General features: G+C 49.6%; 1 protein-coding gene across 17 annotated transcripts in view; it reads left to right on the top strand.

Moving 5' to 3' along the window:
- CSK (C-terminal Src kinase) overlaps positions 1-26,466 on the top strand; it is a 73,236-nt gene extending 46,770 nt beyond the window's left edge. For 10 of the 17 annotated variants that reach the window (XM_083399058.1, XM_083399056.1, XM_083399065.1 and 7 more), the window contains 12 exons: positions 873-950; positions 3,146-3,259; positions 5,959-6,071; positions 8,677-8,896; positions 13,498-13,591; positions 13,705-13,770; positions 16,168-16,267; positions 17,886-17,976; positions 19,756-19,829; positions 22,294-22,489; positions 23,065-23,154; positions 25,095-26,466. In XM_083399058.1, the coding sequence (XP_083255184.1) occupies positions 936-950; positions 3,146-3,259; positions 5,959-6,071; positions 8,677-8,896; positions 13,498-13,591; positions 13,705-13,770; positions 16,168-16,267; positions 17,886-17,976; positions 19,756-19,829; positions 22,294-22,489; positions 23,065-23,154; positions 25,095-25,277 (1,356 nt within the window). In that variant the 5' untranslated portion in view covers positions 873-935 and the 3' untranslated portion in view covers positions 25,278-26,466. The remainder of the gene's footprint in view (positions 1-872; positions 951-3,145; positions 3,260-5,958; positions 6,072-8,676; positions 8,897-13,497; positions 13,592-13,704; positions 13,771-16,167; positions 16,268-17,885; positions 17,977-19,755; positions 19,830-22,293; positions 22,490-23,064; positions 23,155-25,094) is intronic. The other 7 variants (XM_083399059.1, XM_083399060.1, XM_083399067.1 and 4 more) reach the window with 1 other exon arrangement.
- The last annotated feature ends 223 nt before the right edge of the window (positions 26,467-26,689 follow it).

The following is a 26,689-nucleotide window of genomic DNA, read 5'->3' as shown; positions in this document are numbered from 1 at the left end:
ATGTAGCATCAATTGTTTTCAATGATTGATAAATATTCAAGGGGAGAATGAAGTCTGTGACTCCTTGCCACGATGGCGACACAGCAATGCTCCACTGCAATGCTCCTGAATTCCAGTTGCTGGAAAGCGCAAGGTGGGAGAGTTGCTCTTGTGCTTGGATCCAGACTTCTTCCCTTTGGGGCACCTGGCCGGCCGCTGTGAGACTAGATGGGCCACTGGCCGGATCCAGGCAGCTCTTCTTAGTTCTTGTGAGGGGTGTGGCTTGATTTTGCTTGAGGAGGGATTTGAAGTCCGGATGTCTGACACACATACAGACTGTCAGGAGACTTCTATATCACAACCACAAATGATAAGATGCCAAACGGAATTTCAAGTGCTGGTAATGACTTTTTAAAGCCCTAGACTTTTTGGAACCAGGTTATTTGAAGGACTGTAAACCCACCTGAACCTGCCCTGGGCTTTAAGAATGGCTGTCGAGATCCATCACACTGGCAGGCACAGGAGACGGGGCCCTTTTGATGGTGGCTCCACACCTGTGGAATTTGCTTTCCTAGGGAGGTACATAGGAATTCTACTTTGCTGACTTTAAAATGAACCCTGAAAACTTGTTTTGTGTTGAGCGCTGCTTTTTAATGTGTGATGTTCTGCATTGTTTCAAACCACTGCTGTTTTTAGTATTATGTGGAGAGAGAAAGATGATATGAATGAGAGAATGATGCTGTAGGGGGAAAGAGCTGTCCTGGTTTCCCAGCTTCCGTGGGTCTCTCTCCTCCTATTCTCCTTTGTGAGAGAAGGTGGTGGTGCATGTCTGTGCGCATGAATGCTCACAGGAAGTGGAGCGTGACTTCAGGTGTTTCTTCTTTCTTGCCCAGGTCTCATGGTACCAAGTGACGTGTCCTTCTTGTGAGATCCAGTCCCCAGAACCCCCTGAGAAAATGTCAGGAATGCAGGTAAGGCGGGAAAAGGCTCTCCATATAGAACCATAGACTCGTCGATTTTAGGAGAAGTTGTTCTGTTATTATAAATACAGTGGTGCCTCGCAAGACGAAAAGAATCCGTTCCGCGAGTCTCTTCGTCTAGCGGTTTTTTCGTCTTGCGAAGCAACCCGATTAGCGCTATTAGCGGATTAGCGGCTATTAAAGGCTTAAGGGATTAGCGGATTAGCTGCTAAAAGGCTACTAGCAGCTTAGTGCCTTAGAAAAAGGGGGTGGGGAGCGAAAAAAAATCGCAAGAATCGCAAGACATTTTTGTCTTGCGAAGCAAGCCCATAGAGAAATTCGTCCTGCGAAGTGTATTGAAAAATGGAAAACCCTTTCATCTAGCGGGTTTTCCGTCTTGCGAGGCATTCGTCTTGCGGGGCACCACTGTATTGCTGTTAGAAGTCTCCCAGAACAAGTTACAATGAGTTATAGCGAATGCAAGTCCTACTCAGAGCAGGCCCATTGACATGAATGAACTGGAGGTAGCCACATTCATTAATTTCAATGAGTCTGCTCTGAGTAGCTGTAGCTTTGGCTGTGTGTTTAAAAATGACACTGAGGAGGAGGTGGGCACACGAGGTCTGGGGCCCCACCCCAAAGCAGCATCTCTGGTTAAGGGGTCAGGTCACAAGGGGTGGGGAGATGTTCTCTGCTTGAGACTCTGGGCAGCTGCTGCCGGTCAAAGTCAACAGCACTGGACCAGTTGCACCAGTGCTCTGACGAAGCAAGGCAGCTTCCTGGTGCTTAAGAGCCCCCCCCCCCATCTTTTACATGGGGACTGTATTGGGACAAGTGAATAGTGGGGGACCGGGGCAAGATTTCAAAGTACAAAAGTGGGTGGGCTTGTGATCCATTCCTGGAATAATTACTGGGGTGTCACAATACACCAGCAAACGATCTCCCCTTCCCACTCAGAAAGCTCATTTTAAAAAAAGTTTTCAAGCCCTGTGGATCCGTGTGGTTTCCTTGATCTCAAATAACAATTCCTCAGTAGAGCTTCCCTGGTGCTCAGCAGAGCAAATGCTGTGAGATTTGCTAGCACCCCTCTAAGGAAGGAATCGAACCATTGGGTGCATTTGTAATAAGCACAATTTTGGGAAGCACCCAGACGCTGGTCTGCTCCTCTAGAGAATTGAGGCGGAGTGTGCGCACCTCTTGGTTTCAGTGCTGTGCAAAGGGGGGAGCACTTGCGCTCTTCCTCCCCACCCCCTTCTCTGGTTGAGAGGTTCTGAATTTTGCACAACATCCTGAATCTACAGAAGTCTTCAGCTTTTGCAGATGCATCGTTTTTGAGAGCAGGGCGTGTGGCTTCTTGAAAGTGGCGTGTGCAAGAGCCCAAAGGTGTAACTCCCCTGCCCTCTCTGCCATCCCTAACGTGAATCTGGGCTGCAATATTTAATTAGCTGGATAGGTGGGAAGGGGTGCCTTCCAGAGGCTGGTATGATGCTGCTTTAGGGGGATGTGGTGGGGTTGTTGCCAAAGTTCAAGGACACATTTCAGTTGGCCCAAAGCCCAGCAGTCGGAGGTGCAGGGAGTTGTAGTCTGACACTATCTAGGGGGCCCCTGGATCCCCAACCTGGTATTTTTTTTCCCTTAAAAAAAAAAGCAATCATGTTTGTCATTCAAAACTATCCTTTCAATCCTTTTGCAGCTATGTTTCAGAAAAAAAGACAATAAAACTCATTTGATTTTAATAGACTCGGATTTCTTTTACCAGGCGATAGCTGTGCTCTGAAGTCGTCCTCTTCTCCTAATTCCCTGGTCTCTTAGTTTCCCCCCTCAGTCCTCCAAAACAGAATTAGGTGACCAGTGTCTGTCTGTCAATCAGATTTGTTTCTTGGAAACAATTGTACATAATCACAAAGGCCAAATTCACACCATGCATTTAAACCACCATGATATCACATTAAATAGTCAAAAGCATTCAAATATTTACGGGACCTGTAGTTTGGCCTCTTCCCTTTCTCAGAGCTACATTTCCCAGAAATCCCTGTGAAGAGGGATCAATAGTTAGACTTCTCTGGGATGCTTTAGTTGATATTCCTGCATTGCAGGGGGTTAGACTAGATGGCCTTTGGGGTCCCTCCTTCCAGCTCTGCGATTCTGTGGTTCTGTGAAGTGCCAAGACCCTGTTGAGTCAGCCGTGTCCCTCTTCTCTCCCACAGGCCGTCTGGCCATCTGGTACGGAATGTATTGCTAAGTACAACTTCCATGGCACGGCGGATCAGGACCTCCCGTTCAGCAAAGGGGATGTCCTCACCATTATCTCTGTCACCAAGGTAACCCACCCGTCTCGGGTACCAGGGAGAAATCAGAAGTTGGGGGAGTGGGGGGGGGGCTCATTTTTCTCACCCATCAGCAAAGCTGACTAGTTCCTTTATTGGAGGCAGTAGAAAATGGGTTGCTGGGAATCACAAGTGGGGAGAGTTGCTGTTGCTCTAGGGCAGATGTCCACAAGGTTTACCTCGCCTGGGCCAGTTCACTCCAGCAGAGATCCCTCTGTGGGTTGGATTGTGCTCGCGCATGAGAGCCTGCGATTACCTGCATCTGTGCCTGCGCAGATGCGATTTCCGGTGTCGGTGTCTCCGCAGAAGCGATTTCTGGCATCGATGTCTGCGCAGATGCGATTTCCGGCGTCTGCGCATGCACAGACGCAATTTCCGACACTGTGGAAGTGAGTCCCTGCGCTGCAGTGCGCCGTGCCAGTTTAGCACAGTGCGCGGGGACTCACTGAGCAGGCAGCTCAGTTCGGGGACAGCTTGTGGGCCGGTAAACAATGCCTGTTGGCCGCTTGTGGCCCATGGGCCTTAGGTTGCCTACCCCTGCTCTCAGGTCCTGCTTGTGGCCTCCCCCTTGGGGCATCTGCTTGGGCACTGTGGCAACAGAATTCTGGACCCCTTCTAAGGATGGGGCAGAGGAGAGCCCAGATGGAAAGTCTTTGACCGAATGCAGCATTTGGCTACCCACTAACAATAAAACTTAGGCTTGGGCGATGCATCAATACATCCACCCAGGATTGGTTTGAGGGCCAGAGCATGATGGAGCCGTATATCGCAGGTGAAACTGCTCCTGCTCCTGACTCACTGTGCTCTGGTCCTCAAACCGAGGGAGGAATGAGCCACAAGGCGCCAAGGCCAATATAGCTTGTTCCTCCCTCTGCTTTTCAACCTTGCAATGTATCGCTATATCACAGTGTTTGGCTGGTGATACATCACATTGTTGAACAACTGATATCGCCCCTCCCTGCTCATGGGCACTATACCGTATTTTTCGCTCTGTAGGGCGCACCGGACCATAGGGCGCACCTAGTGTTTTTTTTTTGGGGGGGGGGGCGGGAAACAGCCCCAAAGAGCAAAGAAGCCAAGACAGCCAGCGGGATCCATCCTGCTGGCTGTCTTGGCTTCCTCTTTAGCCACGCACAACCTCTCCAGCCGGGAGAGGCTGCGTGCGGCTTTGGCAGAAGCCAAGACAGCGAGCGGGATGGATCCTGCTCGCTGTCTTGGCTTCCTTTTTAGCCATGAGGCTGGGGCGGGGGAAGCCCGAGCTTCCCCCGACCCCAGAACCCAGCCTTCGCTCCCGGAGCTTGCTGCTATCCGCAAGCCTTCCGAGCCCGGCAGGAACTCCCGCCGCGCTCCGAAGGCTTGCGGATAGCTTCCTGAAGCCTGGAGAGCGAGAGGGGTCGGTGCGCACCGACCCCTCTCGCTCTCCAGGCTTCAGCGAAAGCCTGCATTCGCTCCATAGGACGCACACACATTTCCCCTTCATTTTTGGAGGGGGGAAATGCGTCCTATAGAGTGAAAAATACGGTAAATTGCGCCCAATGTCAGAGGCAATATGTCTCCGAATGCCAGTGGCCGGGGAATCACAGATGGAGAGCGTTGCTGCCCTCATATCTTGCTTGTGGGCTTCTCATACGTGTCTGGTTGGACCCTGTCACAACCAGATCCTGGATGAGATGCGGGTATTTGTTTGGCTCCAAGAGAGCTCTTCACATGATGCTAATGTGCTACTATCCGCAAGATCCAGGCATTTCCTTCTGCGGCTGTGATCTTCCTTCCCTCCCTAGCGACCTGAAAAGGGACAGGGAAAGCAATATGATTTAATTGATGTGAGCGTTATTTAAAGTTCTTCAAGAGTAAGCCACTTGGTCAAGTCCCAGGGAGAGGATTTGCAGACTCTGAGCCACTGTATTTGTGAGAAGAGGCTAAACATTGGCAGAGTGTCGAGCTGCCTGGTGGCTTTGAATTTCGAGAGGACAACAGAACGGGACATGAACCCCATCAGGGTTAGAAGCCAAGACTGTAAATCATCCGTTATAGCCCATGATGGAGGAAAGAGATTCTATATGTTTATATGCTGTGCATTTTCCACAAGTGCAGCATAAAAGGGGGTTCCACAAAAACAGCACTGATTTCTAGATTTTTATATGGCTTTAATGGTATTATGTATAAGTCGCCGTCTTCTTTTAAATGAACAACAGCATATAGATATATTCAGTGCCTTTTTCTGGGGGTCCTCAAGGATACACAGTACCAGCACCTTTTTTTCCTAGAAGAAAAGCGCTGGATGTATTCATTGTGTGCATCCGTCTGAGGAGGCAATGGAGGAGTCCAGTGTGGTGTAGTGGTTAAGAGCGGTAGACTCGTAATCTGGTGAACCGGGTTCGATTCCCCGCTCCTCCACATGCAGCTGCTGGGTGACCTTGGGCTAGTCACACTTCTCTGAAGTCTCTCAGCCCCACTCACCTCACAGAGTGTTTGTTGTGGGGGAGGAAGGGAAAGGAGAATGTTAGCCGCTTTGAGACTCCTTCGGGTAAGTGATAAAGCGGGAAATTCTTCTCTTCTTCTTCTTCTTTGGGGGTGTTGGAAGGTTGCTAGGATTGCTGTGATTGCTGCTTTTCAGGGGGTTGGTCTAGATGACCCTTGGGGGTCCCTTCCAATGCTACGATTCTACGCTCACAATTGCTTTCCCTTGCCAGGATCCCAACTGGTACAAAGCGAAGAACAAAGTGGGCCGCGAGGGGATCATCCCGGCCAACTACGTGCAGAAGCGGGAAGGGGTGAAAGCCGGAACCAAGCTCAGCCTGATGCCGTGAGTCCGGGCAGACGGGAGACGCCTGCTGAGCTGAGCTATGCGCACAGCTCTGGGAGGAGGGCATGGGCAGGCGGCTGGATCAGCCTTTCCCAACCTGGTGCCCTCCAAGTGTTGTGGACTCCCAGCTCCCATCAGTCCCATCAGCGTCATGGGAGTTGTAATCTAGCAACATCTAGAGAGCACCAGGCTATTTGGGGGGGGGTTCCCTAGATTGGGGCATCTGGCCTTCCAGATGTTGTTGGTCTCCCAATTCCCACCAGCTCCAGCCAGTGTGGCCAGTAGACAGGCATCACAGGAGCAGCAGTCCAGGAGGGCGTCCGGTTGGATAGGCCTGGCCTAGATAAACACAAGGGCCTTTGGGTGTGCCAGCCAGCACCCATTCAGAACATGCAGATTCCTCTCCCTTCCCTATAATCCTCACAGCTGCTTTGCAAGTTAGGCTGTGCTGAGAAAAGCCCACCCAGAGGGCAGCATGACTTGAGTGGGCATCTCAATGCAGTGATACTAGTATAGATCCTTGTCTCAGTCTGTGATGCCGCGCTGGCCCTTAGCTCGCCTCAGTAAGCACCCCCACACTTCCTGCCTCTTTCGCCCATGCTCCCCATAGCTCAGGTTCGATCCTCAGCGGCCCCTCTAGGTGGGGCTGGGGGAGAATCCTGCCTGAAACTCTGCAGAGTCGCTGCCAGTCAGTACAGGAGATCCTGCGCTAGATGGACTAGTGGTCTGTGCTTGCAGGAGAAGTGCCATGGCGTGGGGGGTGCAGCCCTTAGGGTTGAGTTGTGCAGGCCATGGACACCCTCGAGGTCGACCACAGATCAGTGCATTCCGCAATAAGGGAAAGGCTGCCATTTTCCAGGATTTCGATTAGCAGAACAGCGTATTCTTCAGAGAGGTCTGAGACCGGATCCTGCCTGTGGGCTTCCCCTTGGGGCATCTGTGTGGCCGCTGTGAGAACAAGATGCTGGACCAGGTGGGCCTTTGGCCTGATCCAGTAGGGCTCTTCTTATGGAGGCCTCTTGGGATAGCAGAGCCTCCATGTCCAGGGACAGTCTATCCCTGAATACCAGATAATGGGGAACAACATTTGGAGAATGCTTTCGCACTCGGGTCCTGCTTCTGGGTGGCTTCTGTGAGAACAGGATGCTGGGCTAGGTGAGCTAATGGCCTGATCCAGCAAGTGCTTTGCATGTTCTTACGACACGCAAGACCTGATCCGTGACAAACGACAGGAAGACTCCCAGGGGTGCTGGCACGCAACAGACCTGCTTCTTTCTCTGTGAAGGCTCTCTGCGCATGTGCAGAATAAACAGGCCAATAAATAGAACTATACAGATACAGATGTAGTTACAGATATGACAATGTATTAGCTTGGGGATCAATTCCTAGTTGTTGGAGGCTGTATGATGCCACCTTCCTTCCTTCAGTGTGGGCATTACAGACCAGAAGGCATTGCATCTTCCTAATGGTGCTAGCACAGTGGTGGGAACTTTGAGCCCGGAGAGCTAGTGGTTAGCGTGTAGGACTAGGACGTGGGAGAGACCAGGGTTCGAATCTCCCCGCCCAGCCATGAAGCTCACCTGGGCAAGCTTGGCCCAGTCGCTGCCTCTCAGCCTAACCTACCTCACAGGGTTGTTGTGGGGATTCCACAAGGAGCAGGGAGAAGAGCAATGCGCACCGCTTGAGCTCCTTGGAGAAGCAGGGATATAAATCCAATAAAGAAATAGTAAATATAAACAAACAAATAAACCTGGCCTGGTTGTACAGGTAAATCAACCGGCTTTAAATCTCTAGGCTGCCCCATGGAAGTGTTAGAAAAATTACTAGCCATGATTCCTGTGTTGTCGGGCGGGGGGTGGGGGGGTTTAGACTGAGTGGCCCTTTGGGTCCCTTCCAGACCCACAGTGCTATGGTCCTGTGGCTACGAGGTCCAGCTCCGAGGGCCTTCTGGCGGTTCCCACACTGTGAGAAGCAAAGCTACAGGGAACCAGGCAGAGGGCCTTCTCGGTAGTGGCACCCGCCCTGTGGAACACCCTCCCATCAGATGTCCAAGAGATAAACAACTACCTAACATTTAGAAGTCATCTGAAGGCAGCCAGATTCAGGGATGTTTTTAATGTGTGACATTTTAATGTACCGTATTTTTCGCTCGATAAGACGCACCAGAACACAAGACGCACCTAGTTTTTGGAGGAGGAAAACAAGAAAAAAAATATTCTGAATCTCAGAAGCCAGAACAGCAAGAGGAATCGCTGCACAGTGAAAGCAGCAATCCCTCTTGCTGTTCTGGCTTCTGGGATAGCTGCGCAGCCTGCATTCGCTCCATAAGACGCACACACATTTCCCCTTACTTTTTAGGAGGGTAAAAGTGAGTCTTATAGAGCAAAAAATACGGTATTTTTAATCTTCGTTGGAGGCCGCCCAGAGTAGCTGGAGAAACCCAGCCAGATGTGCAGGGTACAAATTATTATTATTATTATTATTATTATTATTATTATTATTATTACTACTACTACTACGTGGGCTTCGTGGAGACTGCCGTGGTCACTCTTTCTTCCTTCCCTCTCTCTCCATCTCTCTTTCCCTCCTCCTTTCCTACCCCCAGCTGGTTCCATGGGAAAATCACGCGGGAGCAGGCAGAGAGGCTCCTCTACCCTCCGGAGACGGGCCTCTTCCTGGTGCGTGAGAGCACCAACTACCCCGGGGACTACACGCTCTGCGTCAGCTGCGAGGGGAAGGTGGAGCACTACCGGATCATCTATTCCTCCAGCAAGCTCAGCATCGACGAGGAAGTCTACTTTGAGAACCTCATGCAGCTGGTGGAGGTGAGGCTTCAGCAAGGGGGGCAGCAGGGCCAAGTCGGGCAGAGTTGCAGAATCGCTTTCCCGGTGCCGGCATCCCTTTGGGACGGGGCAACAGCGAGGTTCAGGCAGCAGACACACCGGTGGAGCCAGTTCTGCCGTGCCACCTGCGTGCTTCAGCCCTGCCTCAGAGCGGCCTCGTGGTCCAAAGGTGGGCTGAGTCTGGCCTGTGGGCCAGAGGCGGTTGCTGCCATTCTGATCATTTATTCAGCCATTATGCAAGCACGTCAAAGTGCACTGTGGTGGGAAGGTAAACGGCGTTTCCGTGCGCTGCTCTGGTTCGCCAGAAGCGGCTTAGTCATGCTGGCCACATGACCCGGAAGCTGTATGCCAGCTCCCTCGGCCAGTAAAGCGAGATGGGCGCACAACCCTAGAGTCGGACACGACTGGCCCGTACGGGCAGGGGTACCTTTACCTTTACTGGTTGATAGAAAAAGACCTCTCTTATTTTATGTTTTGAAGGTTATTAGTTGATGTATTAATTCTCTACTTTTTGCTTTGGCGGTGATGGAATTTTTATTTTCTTTTTCTGTATGGTGTGTTAATGTGAATGGTATCAATAAAATCTAAATGATAATAATAATAAAATCAGAAGTGCTGTGCCCCTGAGCTGGCACCCTTTGTGCCAGCACGAGGGAGCTGGGCTGTTGCCAGATCAGCAGGGCCCCCCCTCCACCTAGGGTTGCTCAGCGGTCACAGCCTGCAAAGCTCAGACTTGTGGAGGGTTTCCTGTTTCTTGCAGAGGCAGGAAGATGCTCTGAGCAATTCCGAAAGTGCCCTACTTGCAGAGCAGGTGTGGGGCCCAGCCAGGGTGTGTGTGTGGGGGGGGAGGACCATGTGCTTACTGAGATGGGGGGAAGAAGCAGAGGAGTCAGGGGCCCTCCTTCCAAATAGGAGGTGAACCCATGTGAAACGCCTCTTCCCTCTCTCACGTGACAGAGGGAGACACCCCCACAAGCTGCTCTCCTGGGGTAATAATACTGCAGAACCCACAGAATGTAGGGCGGTGGACCACTGTCGACCTCCTACTGCCCCCTTGTGGGGGGATGCCGCTACTGCAACCAGGCTAGATGTGAAACAGACCTTTGAATATTATTATTATTACTACTACTACTACTACTACTATTATTATTATTACCCCACCCATCTGGCTGGGATACAGTGGTACCTCGGTTTAAGAACAGTCTGGTTTAAGAATGATTTGGTTTACAAACTCCACAAAACGGAAATAGTGTCTTGGTTTGAGAACTTTACCTCGGTCTAAGAATGGAATCCGAACGGTGGAAGGGCGCCGGCGGCGGGAGGCCACATTAGGGAAAGTGCACCTCGGTTTAAGAACAGTTTTGGTTTAAGAACGGACTTCCAGAATGGATTAAGTTTGTAAACCAAGGTACCACTGTGTGTGTGTGTATGTGTGTGTGTGTGTGTGTGTGTGTGTGTTCCATTCAGCCTCTCTCAAATAGAATAGAGTTAATTATTTTTATTATCAGGGCCCACTGTTAGGGTAACTGTAAAGCACGAGTAACATCAACTTTCAATAATAAAACTATAGTAATGTAAGTCGTAATAAAGCAGAATACCAGTAGAATCAGCACAAAAGATGCTCAAGGCCGTGTGATGCCTGCTCTGCCTTTGCACAGACTCTGGAACTCCCTGCCTCTTGAGATCAAGCAGGCGCCTTCCCCAGACGCTCCTGCTGAAAACATTCTTGTTTAGATGAGCTTAGAAATGCTGGTGTGGATTTTAATCTCTTTTTGTATTTTAACCTTTTTGTATATTTAATTTTTTCCCTTGATTTTCTTTTTTTTATCTTTTTGCAAAACTCTTTGAGGGTTTTGTTTTACAATCAAGCGGTGTATAAATGTTAATAAATAAAAAGACCAAGAAGGCATCTTTCTCCATGGAATTGCTGGAGGAGAGTAACTCCTTTCTCTTTCTGCACACAAAGCAATGCTCCTCTGCTGAGCTGCAGCCCCATCTCAAAGGGATTCTGCCAGGCCTCAAAACTCCCAGCCTTTGAGGACCTGGAGGAGAGCCAGCACCTACATCTTTTCCCCATTATTATTATTATTATTTATATCCCACCGTTTTCCCAGACATGTACTCAAGGCAGTTTACAGATAAAATAGAATCAGCTTAAAACAGGGGCACCAGTCATTAAAAAACAATAGAATCAAAACACTCATTATCATATGATGTATTAAAACATTCAGATAACTGTAATAACAACATCACCGCACCAGCCTTTTCCAGACAAACAGTCAGTTCCCAAAAGCCTGTTGGAACAAGGGATTCTTCAGCTGCTGTCAAAAGAACAGCAAAAAGGGAGCCAGTTTGGCTTCTCTAGGAGGGAGTTCCAAGGACAGAGATTCTACCCCAAAGCCAGTGTGGTGTAGTGGTTGAGAGCGGTAGTCTTGTAATCTGGGGAACCGGGTTCGCTTCCCCGCTCCTCCACATGCAGCTGCTGGGTGACCTTGGGCCAGTCACACTTCTTTGAAGTCTCTCAGCCCCACTCACCTCACAGAGTGTTTGTTGTGGGGGAGGAAGGGAAAGGAGATTGTTAGCCACTTTGAGACTCCTTCGAGTAGTGATAAAGCGGGATATCAAATCCAAACTCTTCTTCTTCTTCTTCCCACCTTGCCCAGCTTCCAGGTTTTTGCCTTGGGGCTTCTCCTCTTCCTTATCCCCCCCCCCCCCCCCCGCTTTCCCTATCCCAAAAAACCTTGCGACGCCTCTCTGGAAGACTAACCCGTCCAGGGCAGCGTTTGCTTCGGAGTCTTCCAGCACAAGAAATCTGACCCCAAGATTGCTTGCTGATATTCCTGCATGCAACTTGCAGAGTGCCCGTTTGGGACTGTGGTGGCTGTTGGAAAGCAGCGTAGGGACAGGGGAATGGACAATGGCAAGCTGCCCGTTCTAGTTTTGCCACCCTCCTCCGCCTCCTGGGCGGAGTTCTGCAAAAGCAGCACCGAGGCAAAGTGGGGAGGGCAGCCAACAGGCAGGGACCGCTGACTGCAGGTGAGAAGGCAAGTGGGGGCAGCAGAGGTAATAATAATAATAATTACTATTATTATTTATACCCCACCCATCTGGCTGGGTTTCCCCAGCCACTCTGGGCGGCTTCCAACAGAACACTAAAATACGATAACCTATTAAACATTAAAAGCTTCGCTAAACAGGGCTGCCTTCAGATGTCTTCTAAAAGTCTGGTAGCTGTTGTTCTCTTTGCCATCTGGTGGGAGGGCGTTCCACAGGGCGGGGGCCACTACCCAGAAGGCCCTCTGCCTGGTTCCCTGTAACCTCACTTCTCGCAGGGAGGGAACCGCCAGAAGGCCCTCGGTGCTGGACCTCAGTGTCTGGGCTGAACGATGGGGGTGGAGACGCTTCTTCAAGTTGGTGGTGCTGCTGCCCACTTGCCCTCAAGCGCCAGCCTCTGCTGCTCTGGCGGTCATTTTCAGGGCCAGGAGTCACTCGACTCCGATGTGGCAGCTCTGCAGTTGTGAGAGGAGGCTGCATGAAGGGGCTGCAGCTCGGTGGTGGAGCATGTGCTTTTCTTTTCCTTTTTTTCTTTTTTGAATTTGCATTTTATTTATTTGTTAACATTCTTATATTACATTGGTAAGCGTTGTCATATTACATTAAAGGACTTACTATAATATAATTTCCAACATGTATACATAAATTATATACAAATTTTGTATACCTAGAAAGAAAATGAAACAAAAAAAAAGAAAGATCAAAGAGAAAAAACAAAAACAATTCCCCCCCCCATCATATACATACCAACACACTGGACTTCCTATCTTTCCTGTTGTATATTCCTTATTTACAAATGAATGTACTCTTATTATTGTATATTTCTTTAGGTAAGGGTAAAGGTAAAGGGAACCCTGACCATTAGGTCCAGTCATGACCGACTCTGGGGTTGCGGCGCTCATTTCGCTTTATTGGCCGAGGGAGCTGACGTACAGCTTCCGGGTCATGTGGCCAGCATGACTAAGCCCCTTCTGGCGAACCAGAGCAGCGCACAGAAACGCCGTTTACCTTCCTGCCGGAGCGGTACCTATTTATCTACTTGCACTTTGACGTGCTTTCGAACTGCTAAGTTGGCAGGAACAGGGACTGAGCAACGGAGCTCACCCTGTCGCGGGGATTCGAACACCGACGTTCTGATCTGTGGTTTAACCCACAGCGCCACCCACGTCCCTGTATATTTCTTTACATATTATCTAATACATTCCTATATCAATATGTGCTCTTAGTCTTATTTTGGAGCATGTGCTTTTCAGAGAGACAGAGCGGCACTTTCCTGGGTTTCAGCAGTTCCGTTCGAGTCCAATCCCACCTCTTGGCGAGCATGTCAAGGGGGCCAGTCCTCCTTTGCAGAGGTGCTCAGGGCTGGTGCTCAGTAAAGGCCTGGTGGACGCCCCGTGAGAAGGCGTTCAGGGTGCCTTCGAGCAGCAGCACCCAAACCAGCCTGCTCCTCTGGGTGGGGAGGCGGCATCCGGGTGCTGGACTCTGGTTTTATCTGATGTTCTCATCCCCCCCCCCCATCCACTTGGCAGCACTACACCTCGGATCCTGACGGGCTCTGCACTCGCCTCATCAAGCCAAAGGTCATGGAGGGCACAGTGGCTGCTCAGGACGAGTTCTCGCGCGGTGAGCATGGCAGCAGTGGCTGGACAGGCCCTTTGGTTGGGCTGGGCTCCCGTGGGAGTTGTGCATGACTGACTTGACTTCCTCTCCCTTTCTGTATCTCTGCCCTCTTCCAGGCGGGTGGTCCCTCAACATGAAGGACTTGAAACTGCTGCAGATCATCGGGAAAGGGGAGTTCGGAGGTGAGTCGGGCAGTGATGGCGCAGGGAGATCTTTCTTCTCCTGGCAGCTGGGGAAGTCAGGCCCCCCCACCCCCCATGGCTCTGTTAAGGGTCATGGTCAAAGTTTAAGGATATCCCATGAAGCTGAATGCTCAAGGATTTGGGACAGATAAAATACAGTGGTGCCTCGCAAGAAGATTCCACCTAAACATTAGGAAGAACTTCCTGACAGTAAGAGCTGTTTGACAGTGGAATTTGCTGCCAAGGAGTGTGGTGGAGTCTCCTTCTTTGGAGGTCTTTAAGCAGAGGCTTGACAACCATATGTCAGGAGTGCTCTGATGGTGTTTCCTGCTTGGTAGAGGGTTGGACTCGATGGCCCTTGGGGTCTCTTCCAACTCTATGATTCTAAAACGAAATTAATTCGTTCTGCGAGTTTTTTCGTCTTGTGAATTTTTCGTCTTGCGAAGCACGGTTTCCCATAGGAATGCATTGACGGTTTTAAGAAAAAGGCGCAAGACGTTTTCGTCTTGCAAAGCAAGCCCATAGGGAAATTCGTCTTGCGAAGCAACTCAAAAAACGAAAAACTCTTTCGTCTTGCAAGTTTTTCGTCTTGCGAGGCATTCGTCTTGCGTCCACTGTAAAGGACTTCTTTATGCAGCACATAGTTAAACTACCAAACTCCCTTCTGCAGGAGGCAGTGATGGCCAACAACCTAGAGGCGGCTTTAAAAGATTAGGCAGATTTCATGGTGGAGAGGGCTATTGATGGCTGCTAGCCATGATGGCTGTGCTCTGCCTCTACGGCCAGAGACAGCAAGGCTCCTGGATACCAGTTGCTGGAAGCCACAGGAGAGAAGAGGGCTTGTGTTCGAATCCCACTTGCTGGTCTTCCGCAGGCATCTGGTTGGCTGCCGTGAGAAGATGATGCTGGACTAGATGGGCCATGGGTCTGATCCAGCCGGCTGTTGGGTTTTTAAAGTTCTCCTGAGCCAGGCTCAGCTAAGAACCTCGGAAGCTCATGAGGGCCCACTTCAGACTCAAAAGGTCCCCTGTTCAGTCCACACTAGCATCTCCAGGTGGGCAGGGCCGCTTCATGAAACCTCAGAGCTGCTTCTAGTCAGGGTAAATACTCTTACTAGAAGCTCAGCCTGGCCCTCACCGGTTCTGGAAGGCTCCTGTAGAAGAGTCCCATACACACAGAGACTTTGCGCTTGCCAATTAGGGTAAATAGGAAGCCCCAAACATATATTATTTAGATATCCTTTTTATGTTGAGATCCGTAGAGCCACCATTGATCCTTTGCTGAAGAGGCTCGTCGAACTTTCAGACAAGTCTAAACTTAATTCTCTCCTCTTAGGCAAAGGTCACAAGACGACTTGGCTGGTAGCCAGATTCTGCGTCCAGATCTGTAGGCACAGATAATCCTATAGAATAAAATTCCTCACCAGGGAAATGCTGAAGTTGCCCTTTGGGGCACCTCAGGGTCAATTTCTTTTTTTATGGTAGCCCAAATCTCAGTTGTACGGGTGTACAGTAGTACCTCGGGTTACATACGCTTCAGGTTACAGACTCCGCTAACCTAGAAATATTACCTCGGGTTAAGAACTTTGCTCCAGGATGAGAACAGAAATCGTGTTCCGGCGGCAGCAGCTGGAGGCCCCATTAGCTAAAGTGGTGCTTCAGGTTAAGAACAGTTTCAGGTTAAGAACGGACCTCCAGAACGAATTAAGTACTTAACCCGAGGTACCACTGTATGTATATATCTCAGTTTTAACCCATGAGCTATTGCTGCATTCTGCTCCGATTTTATCTTTATGAACGCTGTATTTATTGTGTTATGTTACGTGAGCTGGTCTTTGACCGTAATAAAATTATCTATCTATCTAGTTAGGGTAAAACCACCTTGAGCCAAGGTGATTTGACTCTGTGTAAGGCACCCTTCCTATGTTCCTCCCTTAAGGGAAAGGGAAAGGGCTGTGGACTGGTGTTTTCTCCCCGGACATAAGCTATGTGAGAGCCAATGGCCCTCCCCCTCCTGTGGCTTTCAGCAACTGCTATTCAGAAGCATTTAGTACTTCTGAGTGTGGAGAGCACAGTATAGCCATCCTGGCCAGGAGCCATTGACAGCCTTCTCCACCTCCACGAATTTGTCCAATTCCCTTTTAAAGTCATCTAGTGGGACTCATGTGGGAGGGAGTTCCACTGTTTAACTCTGCGCTGCGCGAAGAAGCCCTTTTCTCTGCCCAAACCTCAGCTTCAGGTAGAAGAGAGGGCTGCTTAATGGCCTGAGCTGTGAGCCTCCCTGAGGGCACCTGGCTGCTGTTCCCTGGAAGCAGGGTGCTGGGTTCAAGGGACCTTGACCTGTGCTCGAGTCTCCCAGCCCTGCACCCCCCCCAACCCTAACCCTTCTCCTTTCCAGATGTGATGCTGGGCGACTACCATGGGAACAAGGTGGCTGTGAAGTGCATCAAGAACGACGCCACCGCCCAGGCCTTCCTGGCCGAGGCCTCGGTGATGACGTGAGTGCCGCCGGCGGGCAGAACGGGGGGGGGGGGGGGGGAGCCCAGCATGAGAACAAAGGCACGTTGATGGTGGCAGAAGCTTAAGGGATAATTTTCATTCTTTTTATTTCGCCTTAAGGTCCCAGGGCTGGTGGCAGCCTTTATTTTTTATTATTATTATTATTATTATTGAATTTTATTTATACCCCGCCCTCCCCAGCCAAGACCAGGCTCAGGGCGGCTAAATACAATTTAAAAACAAGATTAAAATACAACATTAAAATGCAGCCTCATTTCAGTAGGAACTCAAATCAAAAACCTTTTTTGGGGATGAAAACGTCAAGTCTTCACCAAGGCCAACTATCCAGACTGGTCCTACGTGGGCCAGAAAAAAGCCAGGGAAGTCCCCAAATAGGAGTTCCATCACAGAAGGAGAAAGGAAAAAGGAAAGGGGGGGGGGATCAAGTTGATTCCAAGCCAAAGGCCAGGCGTCTTACAGGCTCTGTGGAAAGAAATCAAATCCTGCAGGGCCCTGGTCTCATGAGGCAGAGAGTTCCACCAGGCCAGAGCCAGAGTTGAAAAAGCCCTGGCTCAGTTTGAGGCTAATCTGACTTCCTTAGGGCCCGGGACCTCTAGGGTGTTACTATTTTAAAAATCCAGCGTTAAAAACTAATTACACTCATGGGATTAGGGTGGGTCCTGAAAAATATGTAACTTTTGGAGGGTCAGAGGCCTCCCGAAAGAAGTGGGGGGGGGGCCTGCAGGGAGTTCTTTGAGGGCCGCCATCACAGACTATCCTCCAGGTGTAGCCTTGCCCAGGTGAGCCTGAGACGTCAGGTGATGATCTGTTTATTTATATATCACATTTACACCCTACCTTCTTTCCTCCAAGGAGATGGTAGCATGTAGTTCTAGTCCTCCACATTTTATCCTCACGACAAACCTGTGAGGTAGGCTAGGGTGACAGGCAAGAGTACTGGCCCTTTAGGGCTTTAAAGGTCAGCACCAACACTTTGCATTGTTCTCAGAAACGTACTGTCCTTCCTGACATTCTTCTGAGAGATGAGTGTAGGTTGGGCTCCCTGGGGTACCCAAGGCTCCCCTACACTTGGGAGCAGGATCCGCAAAGGCGTGGGGGCCACAGCCTCCCTTGGGCCCTTGGATATCAGCAGTGTCCCTGCTGTGTCACCAGTCATTTATTTAGTTATTAAATTTATATGTCGCACTTCATATGAGGATCTCAGGGCGTTTGACAAGATAAAAATATGTGATAAAAGCACAAAATAAATAGAATAAAATGAAACAATAACCCCCCTCCCACAAACACATTTAAAAGGCTGTTAGAATGACAACCAGCCAAAGGACTGGTTGAAGAGGAACATTTTCACCTGGCGCCTTAAGGTGTGTGATGCAGGTTCCAGCCAAACCTCCTTGGGGGGAGCCTTCCTCAAACGGTGGTGACTGGGCCAAGGCCACAAAGTAAGCTTCATGGCTAAGCTGGCTGGAGATTTGAACCCTGGTCTGAAGGGCTCCTAGACTGACAATCGTACAACTACACTGCGCTGCCTCTGATACCAGCCAGTGGCCTGTGAATGACACCTTCTCTTCCCTCCCTCCCCGGCCAATCTCATTGCAGGCAGCTCCGGCACAGCAACCTGGTTCAGATGCTGGGGGTGATAGTGGAGGAGAAGGGCGGCCTCTACCTCGTCACAGAGTACATGGCAAAGGTAAGGGGCTGGTGCCGCCCTGGGGGCTTCCCGGTGCTGCTGGCCAGGGGTGCTGAGCCACCCCACGAGGCAGTTTTCAGCAGCTGGGGGGCGGGCACGACTGCTGTATAAAAACATGGTGAACTGAATTTTTATTTTTTATTTTTTAAAATAATTTTTAATTAGTTTTTCAACGTATCATTTTCAACAGTAATTAAACATACTTTCATATCTTAAACTGTTTTTTTGACTTCCATCAATCACAACTGAAAATTTCCCAATCTATTCACTAAATATACATTTCTAACTTCCACATTTAATTCATAACTAATATATCTATTCTTTCTCTACTTTGCAATGCTTCATACATATCTCCTTACAAAACTTCTCGTAGTCCTACTAGCATAATTTGTTGATTACAGTTGCTCTTCAAATAGTTCGTATATTTCTTCCAATCTTCTGTAAATATCAGGTCCCGCAGGTTTTGAGTCCTTCCTGTCATTTTGTCTAATTCTGCATAGTCCATTAATTTTGTCTGCCATTCTCCTTTCATCGGAATTTCTTCTTGTCTCCATTTCTGGGCTATCAATACTCTTGCTGCAGTTGTTGCATATAAAAAACGATTTAACATCTTGCCTTATTCATATCCTCGCCTATAATACCAAGTGTGTAACAACTTTTAAAGGCTTTAGAGATTGCCCAACTCCTTAGCCAAAGACCACCTGAAAGTATCATACCAGGTCACAGAAAGAGGCTGTCTGCAACAACAGAAAGTTGAGAATGTGGCTTGTTTCCTGTCTGTCAATATACCTGATTGTGTTTGCCAGTCTGGGCCATTCTTTTGAAATGTTATATGCCATAAAGGGGACGCGAGTGGCGCTGTGGGTAAAACCTCAGTGCCTAGGACTTGCCGATCGTATGGTTGGCGGTTCGAATCCCCGCGGCCGGGTGAGCTCCCGTCTTTCGGTCCCAGCTCCTGCCCACCTAGCAGTTCGAAAGCACCCCTAAGTGCAAGTAGATAAATAGGTACCGCTTTATAGCGGGAAGGTAAACGGCGTTTCCGTGTGCTGCGCTGGTGCTGGCTCGCCAGAGCAGCTTCGTCATGCTGGCCACGTGACCCGGAAGTGTCTCCGGACAGCGCTGGCTCCCGGCCTCTTAAGTGAGATGAGCGCACAACCCTAGAGTCGGACACGACTGGCCCGTACGGGCAGGGGTACCTTTACCTTTATGCCATAAAGGCCGACCCCATTCATACTCAGAAGATGATCTTTGTAACAGATGCTTGCCATAACAGTTTTGCAGTGGGGTAGCCCATTCATTCCAAGAGGTTTGTCTGTTTACAGGATTGGAAAGGATTTGCAAGTGAAAAGAACTATTGGGAAGGGTTTTCTAAGATGCTTCCTTCTTCTGCAAAGAAAATATCCGGGGCTATTAAGAAGGCCAAGATGGTTTTGGGAAGGTTCTGTGTACTCAGATAAAGTGTCTTTTTTCAGGGAATATTTCCTAATTTTGAAGGGTGAAGGATTGGGGTTTTTTTGGGGGGGGGGTCTCCTATGTAGCACCTTAAAATTTGTGTAACAAAAGAGGCCTTGGTGACTAAGGAGAGAGAGAGAGAGAGAGAGAGAGAGAGAGAGAGCGCTGGCTGGTGAGGCTAGAATGTGCCTTGCACACCTCTGCTTAGCTGGAAAAAAACCACCCCTGACCAGACTTGTAATGGGCTGAGAGTTGCACTCCATACCTGACCCCCCCCCCACTGTTTGTGACATTAACCCTTCTCTTCCCACTTCTCTTTGTCTGCAGGGAAGTTTAGTCGATTACCTTCGCTCCCGAGGAAGGTCTGTGCTAGGGGGAGAATGTCTGCTGAAATTCTCCTTGTAAGTATGGCGCGGGCGAGACAAGGCCACACACCCAAATGGCAGGATCTGTGCCTGCACAAAACAACAATCAGAACTTGTTTGTGCGTAGACAGATGGATCAATAGACAGAGACAGAGAGGTGTTTGCAACAGTCACCAGCCATTGCAATTTGGGTGCCAAGTACAAACGTATGCAAACATCACTAAGCAGATAAAATTGCCCAAAGCTAAATGTAAAGTCACACAGTTTAAAAATCAAGAGAGGATCGTTGTGGGTCAACCGTTTTATGCTATTAGCAGTTCTTAGAACTGTGGCTGTCTTTTCAGTCACCAGTTTGTCTTGATCCGCAAGGAGAAAAGCCACATTCTGGAGGAGATGTTGGCGGCGGATTGATTATGTAAATGTCTGCACAGAGGGCAGATCGGCAGTGCATAAAGCCATGTGTCAGCGTTACCGTCTTCACATGGACATGCATGATTTTGGAATGAGACCCCCCTTAAAACTCGGCTGGAGGAGGCATGTTCAGCCACACCCTCAAGAAAACTCTTTTGTGACCTAGCCAGCCGGGTCATTACCTAGCCCCACCCCAACGGGACAACTTTGATGGGTGGATGGGGCAGCCCCCTGTCAGTCACATGGAGCCCTCATAACATCACATGGTTGGCAGGTGGGTTGACATGTCCACCCACCAGTGCCCCTTGCGCAACATTTCCCTAAGCACCTGACAACTGAGTGCTTCTTGGGCACCACGTGCAATGCCAGATGTGAGCATGGTTTAGGGGAAACAGCCTTGCCAGCCAAATAAGAACCCTGGCCAGGCCAGTTTTAGCTTGTGGGCTGGTTGTTCCTCATCCCTGTTGTACATTTCAGGCATCTGGCCAGCCAGAAAAAATTGTTAGTATACTTTTCAGATAATGTTTTGCCTTTTTTGCAGCTCTGCATTCTCTTATTGCATTCTGTGGCCCACCTTGAATACCTGTTGAGGCTTAAATCACTTGCATTTTAATCAGTTGCCCACAGCATTATACAATGACACTCTGGTTTTAAAATTACAGGGAAGAGCCACATGCATTTCATGCAGAGAGCCACCAGGTTCAGTCCCAATGGCAGCTGGGAGAGACTCCTGCCTGGAACTCTGCAAAGCTGCTGCCAATCAGTGTAGACAGAACTAACCTAGATGAAGTAATGGACTGTTCTGGTATAAGAAATAACAAGATGAAAGATGAAAAAATAAATAATTCCAGTGGCACCTTAAAGATCAACTAAATATAAGTTTTCAAGGTATGAGCTTTCTTGTGTAATACACACCTCATCAGATACTCTGAAGCAGAGGAAGATGAGGAAAACAACAAAGAGAAGATGGAATAGAACTGTGAATACTATTTGGACAGAGCTGTGTATACTAAAGCAGCAGCAAGAGAGATGCTTGGATCCCTTTCTGAGCTCGAAGTATGGGTACCCCCAACAAAAATTTTAAAATTCGGCTGTGTAATTTGGAATTAATGTGATTTGGAATTAATGTGATTTGATTGGCCTGTTAATAAAAATTATTTTAAAAAAAGAAGCAGAGGTCGCTTCAACCTTATAACTGTTGTTGTTAGAAATAAACAACTGTTGTTGTTTTGGTATAAGCTTTCTATCTCCCCAGCTAATCATTTGGAGGATGCATCTACAGTGGTGCCCCGCAAGACGAATGCCTCGCAAGACGGAAAACCCGCTAGACAAAAGGGTTTTCCGTTTTTCAATGCGCTTCACAGGACGAATTTCCCTATGGGCTTGCTTCGCAAGACGAAAATGTCTTGCATTTTTTTTCGCTCCCCACCCCCTTTTTCTAAACCGCTAATAGCCTTTTAGCAGCTAAACCGCTAATCCGCTAATAGGGTTGCTTCGCAAGACGAAAAAACCGCTAGACGAAGAGACTCGCGGAACGAATTAATTTCGTCTTGCGAGGCACCACTGTATAAGCACAGGAGAATCTGCTGGGGGGTGATAGCGTGTGTTCATGGTAGCTTAAAACAGAGAAAATGGATAAGGAGATGCTGGGAAGGATTTGAATGTCAGGTGATTGATGGGCCTTTCATCACAGTGTCAAAACTACAGCCTGTAATGATAACGTTTCAATCATTTAGTCTTAAAATGCCTGCATTACTTTTCATGTAAAAAATAAAATAAATAGGATTATGCAATGGTTTAACAGATGCAAGCACTAATTAGCACAAATAATCAGTGCAGAATACAACAGCAGCAGAACCAAGGTAAAGGGTATTTTGGTCCTACATACAAAGAAAGAGAATGTGGCCAGGGCATTCCAAATCCTGGGGGCCACCACAGAAACAGGCCCTGCTTTGCAATCCAAGCTGTGCTGCAAGTTGCAATTCAGAGCAGAGCCTCACTCACAGGTCTTGTCTGCCAAGAGGCTCGTGCAAGGAGACAGCTCTGCGCTCCTTTTCCTGAGTCTTGCCTGCCTGTTCTCCCCACACAGAGACGTCTGTGAAGCCATGGCGTACCTGGAGGCAAACAACTTCGTCCATCGGGACTTGGCAGCGCGGAATGTCCTGGTCTCGGAAGACAACATTGCCAAAGTCAGTGACTTCGGGCTGACGAAAGAAGCCTCGTCAACCCAGGACACGGGCAAGCTGCCAGTGAAATGGACGGCGCCGGAAGCACTTAGAGAAAAGGTGTGGCACAACACAGGGGTGACCTGGGGGGGGGGCCCTGAGCCATCACAGACACAGGCATGACCGTCTGTCCAGCGTGAGGAACCTCAACCTGGGGGGCAAGCGGCACCCTCCTTCCCCCTCTCTTCAGCCCTTGGGACTGACTCTCGGGGGGCGGGTGTGCCCTTTCCCAGGCCCCACCCCCTGCTGGCCGGCATGAGCTTGATTTGCAAAAGGGACTTGATCAGTCATGAGCTACAAGAGTTCCTATTATGCAGAGGAGGCTGGGTGTAGTTTGGGGTGCATTTGGTGGCTTTGGGAAAGTGCTAAAATCCAGTTCCCCAAAAAGAGGGTGGTGAGCAGAGGTGGTTTTAGGACACAGCATGACTGGTTCGGTTGCGCTGGCTGCTGTGCTGTGGGGGGCACCCATACAGTGCTATGGAGCAGAGCGCAAGAGGCAGAGGGTGCTGCTGCTGAAATTTGAGAGCCCAAATCCGCCGCTGTGGCGAGAGGCTGTGCGATGATCTCCAGGCTTGGGGAGTATCTCGCCACCCCCAGGAACCGTTTCCCTCAACGATGGACTTCTTTTCTCTTAGCAGAAATTTTCCACCAAGTCCGACGTCTGGAGCTTTGGGATCCTTCTCTGGGAAATCTACTCCTTTGGGCGAGTGCCTTATCCGAGAATTGTAAGTGACGGAAGCTCAGCTTGGGCGGCTTTTGATGTTTCGACAGGGACCTTGTCCCTCCCCTCCTTTTTTTGCAGCCAACTCTTGCAGCAACTGCATTTTTGCTCTGCCTTCTCTTCTCATAGCAGTTGAGTTGCCTTAGGGCAGTGATGGCCAAACTTGGCCCTCCAGCTGTTTTGGGACTCCTTCACCCTTTGCGGCCTATGTGCACACACCCCTCCAGCTCACCTGCCGGGCCCACAATGCCCATGCATCCCTCAGGCACATGTGAGCATTTTCTCGCACAACACTGCTGCCTTCTTACATCTCAGCTCATCTGAAAGCTCCTTATGCAAACACAGTGGTTCCTTTACATGTCCCCCACTTTTCTTTCTTGTTGGAATTCTCGGCTTTTGTGTCTTAAATAGTTCACCTTTAAGAAACTCCCACCCATCTTTTCTTTGAGTATTTCTGACCATGAGATCTCACCCGGCAGTTTCTTAAGCTTTCTGAAATTGGCCTTAAAATCCAGAGTGCATGTCTGACTACGCTCAGATTTCCCTACCTCTGTCTCATCAAACCCAAAAGGGTACGATCACTTCCTCCCAAGGTTCCAAATTACAGTGGTGCCCCGCAAGACGAATGCCTCGCAAGACGGAAAACCCGCTAGACGAAAGGGTTTTCCGTTTTGGAGGTGCTTCGCAAAATGAATTTGCTATGGGCTTGCTTCGCAAGACGAAAATGTCTTGCGAGTTCCTGCGGGGGTCCCCCCCCCTTTTCCCCAAGCCGCTAAGCCGCTTAACAGCTGATCCGCTAAGCTGCTTATCAGCTGATCCGCTAAGCTGCTTATCAGCTGATCCGCTAAGCCGCTTATCAGCTGATCCCCTAAGCCGCTTATCAGCTGATCCGCTAAGCCGCTAATAGCGCTAATCCGCTAATCCGCTAATGGGCTTGCTTCGCAAGACGAAAAAAAACGCAAGACGAAGAGACTCGCGGAACGGATTCTTTTCGTCTTGCGAGGCACCACTGTACTTCGACTTTGTCAATCAGTTCCTCCCTGTTGGTGAGGACGAGGTCCAGGATAGATGGCCCCCTTGTTGCTTCCTCTACCTTCTGGGAAATGAAACTGTAAGCGAGACAATGGAGGAATTTGTTGGACCTTATATTATTGTCAGAGTTTGAGTTCTGATGGATATCAGGGTAGTCGAAGTCTGCTATGACTACTATATTTCTGCATGTTTGGTAATCTGCTGTAGGAAGGCACCATCCAAGTCTGGCTTGGTGATCTATAGCAGACCCCCACAGCAAGGTCACTGTTGTCTTTCTCTCCTATATTTGTAACCCAGGGGTCAACAAACTTACCTCAGGCTGATGTCTCCAGCACCGATCGCGCGGCAGGCCGGAGGGCGGGGGAGCACGTCACCATACGCTTGTGCACATGCTATTTCCGGCGCACTTCCGGGTCGGAGGAGCACTGGAAACGGCGTGTGCACGGGCCTCCTCCGACCCGGATGTGCACTGGAAATAATGCTTGCGCATGTGCACAAGCTATTTCCGGTGCTTCTCTGACCCAGAAGTGGGCAGTCGCGCAGCGCCGGTAAGAGTGGGTGGCAGCAGTGGGTGGTGCCGCAGGCCGGATAAACGAGTCCCTCGGGCCTTATCTAGCCCATGGGCCTTAGTTTGGGGACCCCTGTTTAAACCCATACACTCTTAATCTGCTTTCCATACTCCAGGTCATGGATTTCTTCACAAGTGTACACATCCTTTATAATGCTGCTACTCCTTCCTTCCTGTTTGACCTATTCCTTTTGAATAGGTTATACGCCCCAATTTCTATATTTCAGTCATGAGCCTCATCCCATCAGATCTTATTAGGTCATATGCTTATTAGGTCATATAATGCATGTTCTGCATTAAGAGCTCAAATTCATTTTGCTTCCCTCTCCTCCCACCCCTTGCAGCCTCTGAAGGATGTAGTCCCTCGCGTGGAGAAGGGGTACAAAATGGAGTCTCCCGACGGCTGCCCTCAGATCGTCTACGAGGTGATGAAGAAGTGCTGGACCTTGGACCCCGCACACCGGCCCGCCTTCCACCAACTACGGGAACAGCTAGAGCATATCAAAGCCAGCGAGCTTTACCTGTGAGGTGTGCGGGAGGGTGGGGCTTCCCGTGGACACGCCTCTTCCTCCACCACTTCCTGCAACCCGCCTCCCACGCCCATGCGCCTGGGGGTTGGGGATAACGGGCGAGGGGGCTGAGGGAGCGGTTCTTCCCCACCCCTCCAGGAATGCAGAATTCCTCCACTCAAGGGACTGTATTTAGAGAAACATATTGGACTGTGTGCATATTTACCCCCCACCCCCGTGCCCCAGCTGGTGGGGGGGTGGGGTGGGGGTCCGGCGGCTCCTCCCTCCTCCTCCTCCTCCGTGGAAAAGGCTCCCCCATATCTTTTTCAGTGGGGTCACCAGTAGACGCACGAGGGAGAGAGAAAATATGGGAGACCCCAACGTCTTCTCCTGGTCCTGTAGGAATCCCGGTTCTCTTATAGCGGGGAGAGACCCTGACTGTTCGTTTGTAGCATGTACCCCACACTTCCCCCCCCATTTGACCCCCTCCTCACAGAAGAGCCTCTCCCCCCCCCCCCCCCCGCCGCGCCTCCTTCCTTCCCCCTTTGACTTTCTCCCCAGAACCGGACCTCCATGCCTCCCATTTTCATGGGGAGATGTAAGACATTCAGATAGCACCAAAACAATGGGAAGATGGGGGGGGGGGAGAGAGGAAGGGAGCCCCCATGAGGTGGGGGAGACAGGGGGATTTCCCTTCCCCTCCCAGTATTTCTGTGACTGCTGGAAATACCCAAATTACCAATCCAGCATCTTTTACCCCACCCCCGCTGCCCACAACACACCTTTTTTTATTAAAAAAGAAAAGATTTTGGTTCAGTTTTTATTTTTATTTTTTGTTCCTTTTAATGTTATTTCAAACTGCACCGGAAAATCAGCCGTTTTGCTGGGTTTTACTAAAGTTGCAAATCTTATTTTTTAAAGTAATAATAAAAAAGGTTTAAAAAAAAAAGAAGAAAAGAAAACAGAACACGCTCTGAAATTTAGCAAACTCACCCCCCACCCCCAACCAAATGAAGGCAGGGCAAGTTTAAAACCGCAAAGCCACCAAGGACGGCTGTTGGGTTTTTTGGGTTTTCTTTGCTTAAAAACAGTGTTTGCATGCTGTCTCCAGAGGCCTTTTTCCAGTCCTGTCTAGTGCTTTATGCTCATATAATGCTGCCAACTGTGAGATTAAACTGTAATAAAGATCATTCCATATGAACACGTATGAGCTCCTGCCTTGGTTGTCATCTTTTCCCTGCTTCTGTAAGCACAAGGGGGTGGTTTTGAGGAGGAGGCTGGGCTGCCTGGTTAGAAATGACAGGGCTCCAAACCCACTGGACTTTGACTGGTAGGTCAAGACCCCAGAGTGGGTCCTCCAAGGCACCACCGCCATGGAAATGTAGGGCGAAAGAATTAAGAAAACGGGTTCCCACATGCATTTGCAGGTA

This window comes from Podarcis tiliguerta (assembly GCF_965153285.1).
Source record: "Podarcis tiliguerta genome assembly, chromosome: 9".
In the NCBI taxonomy this organism is placed as follows: Eukaryota; Metazoa; Chordata; class Lepidosauria; order Squamata; family Lacertidae; genus Podarcis; species Podarcis tiliguerta.
Note: the sequence above shows the minus strand (reverse complement) of the source record. Positions and strands in the feature narration are given on the sequence as shown.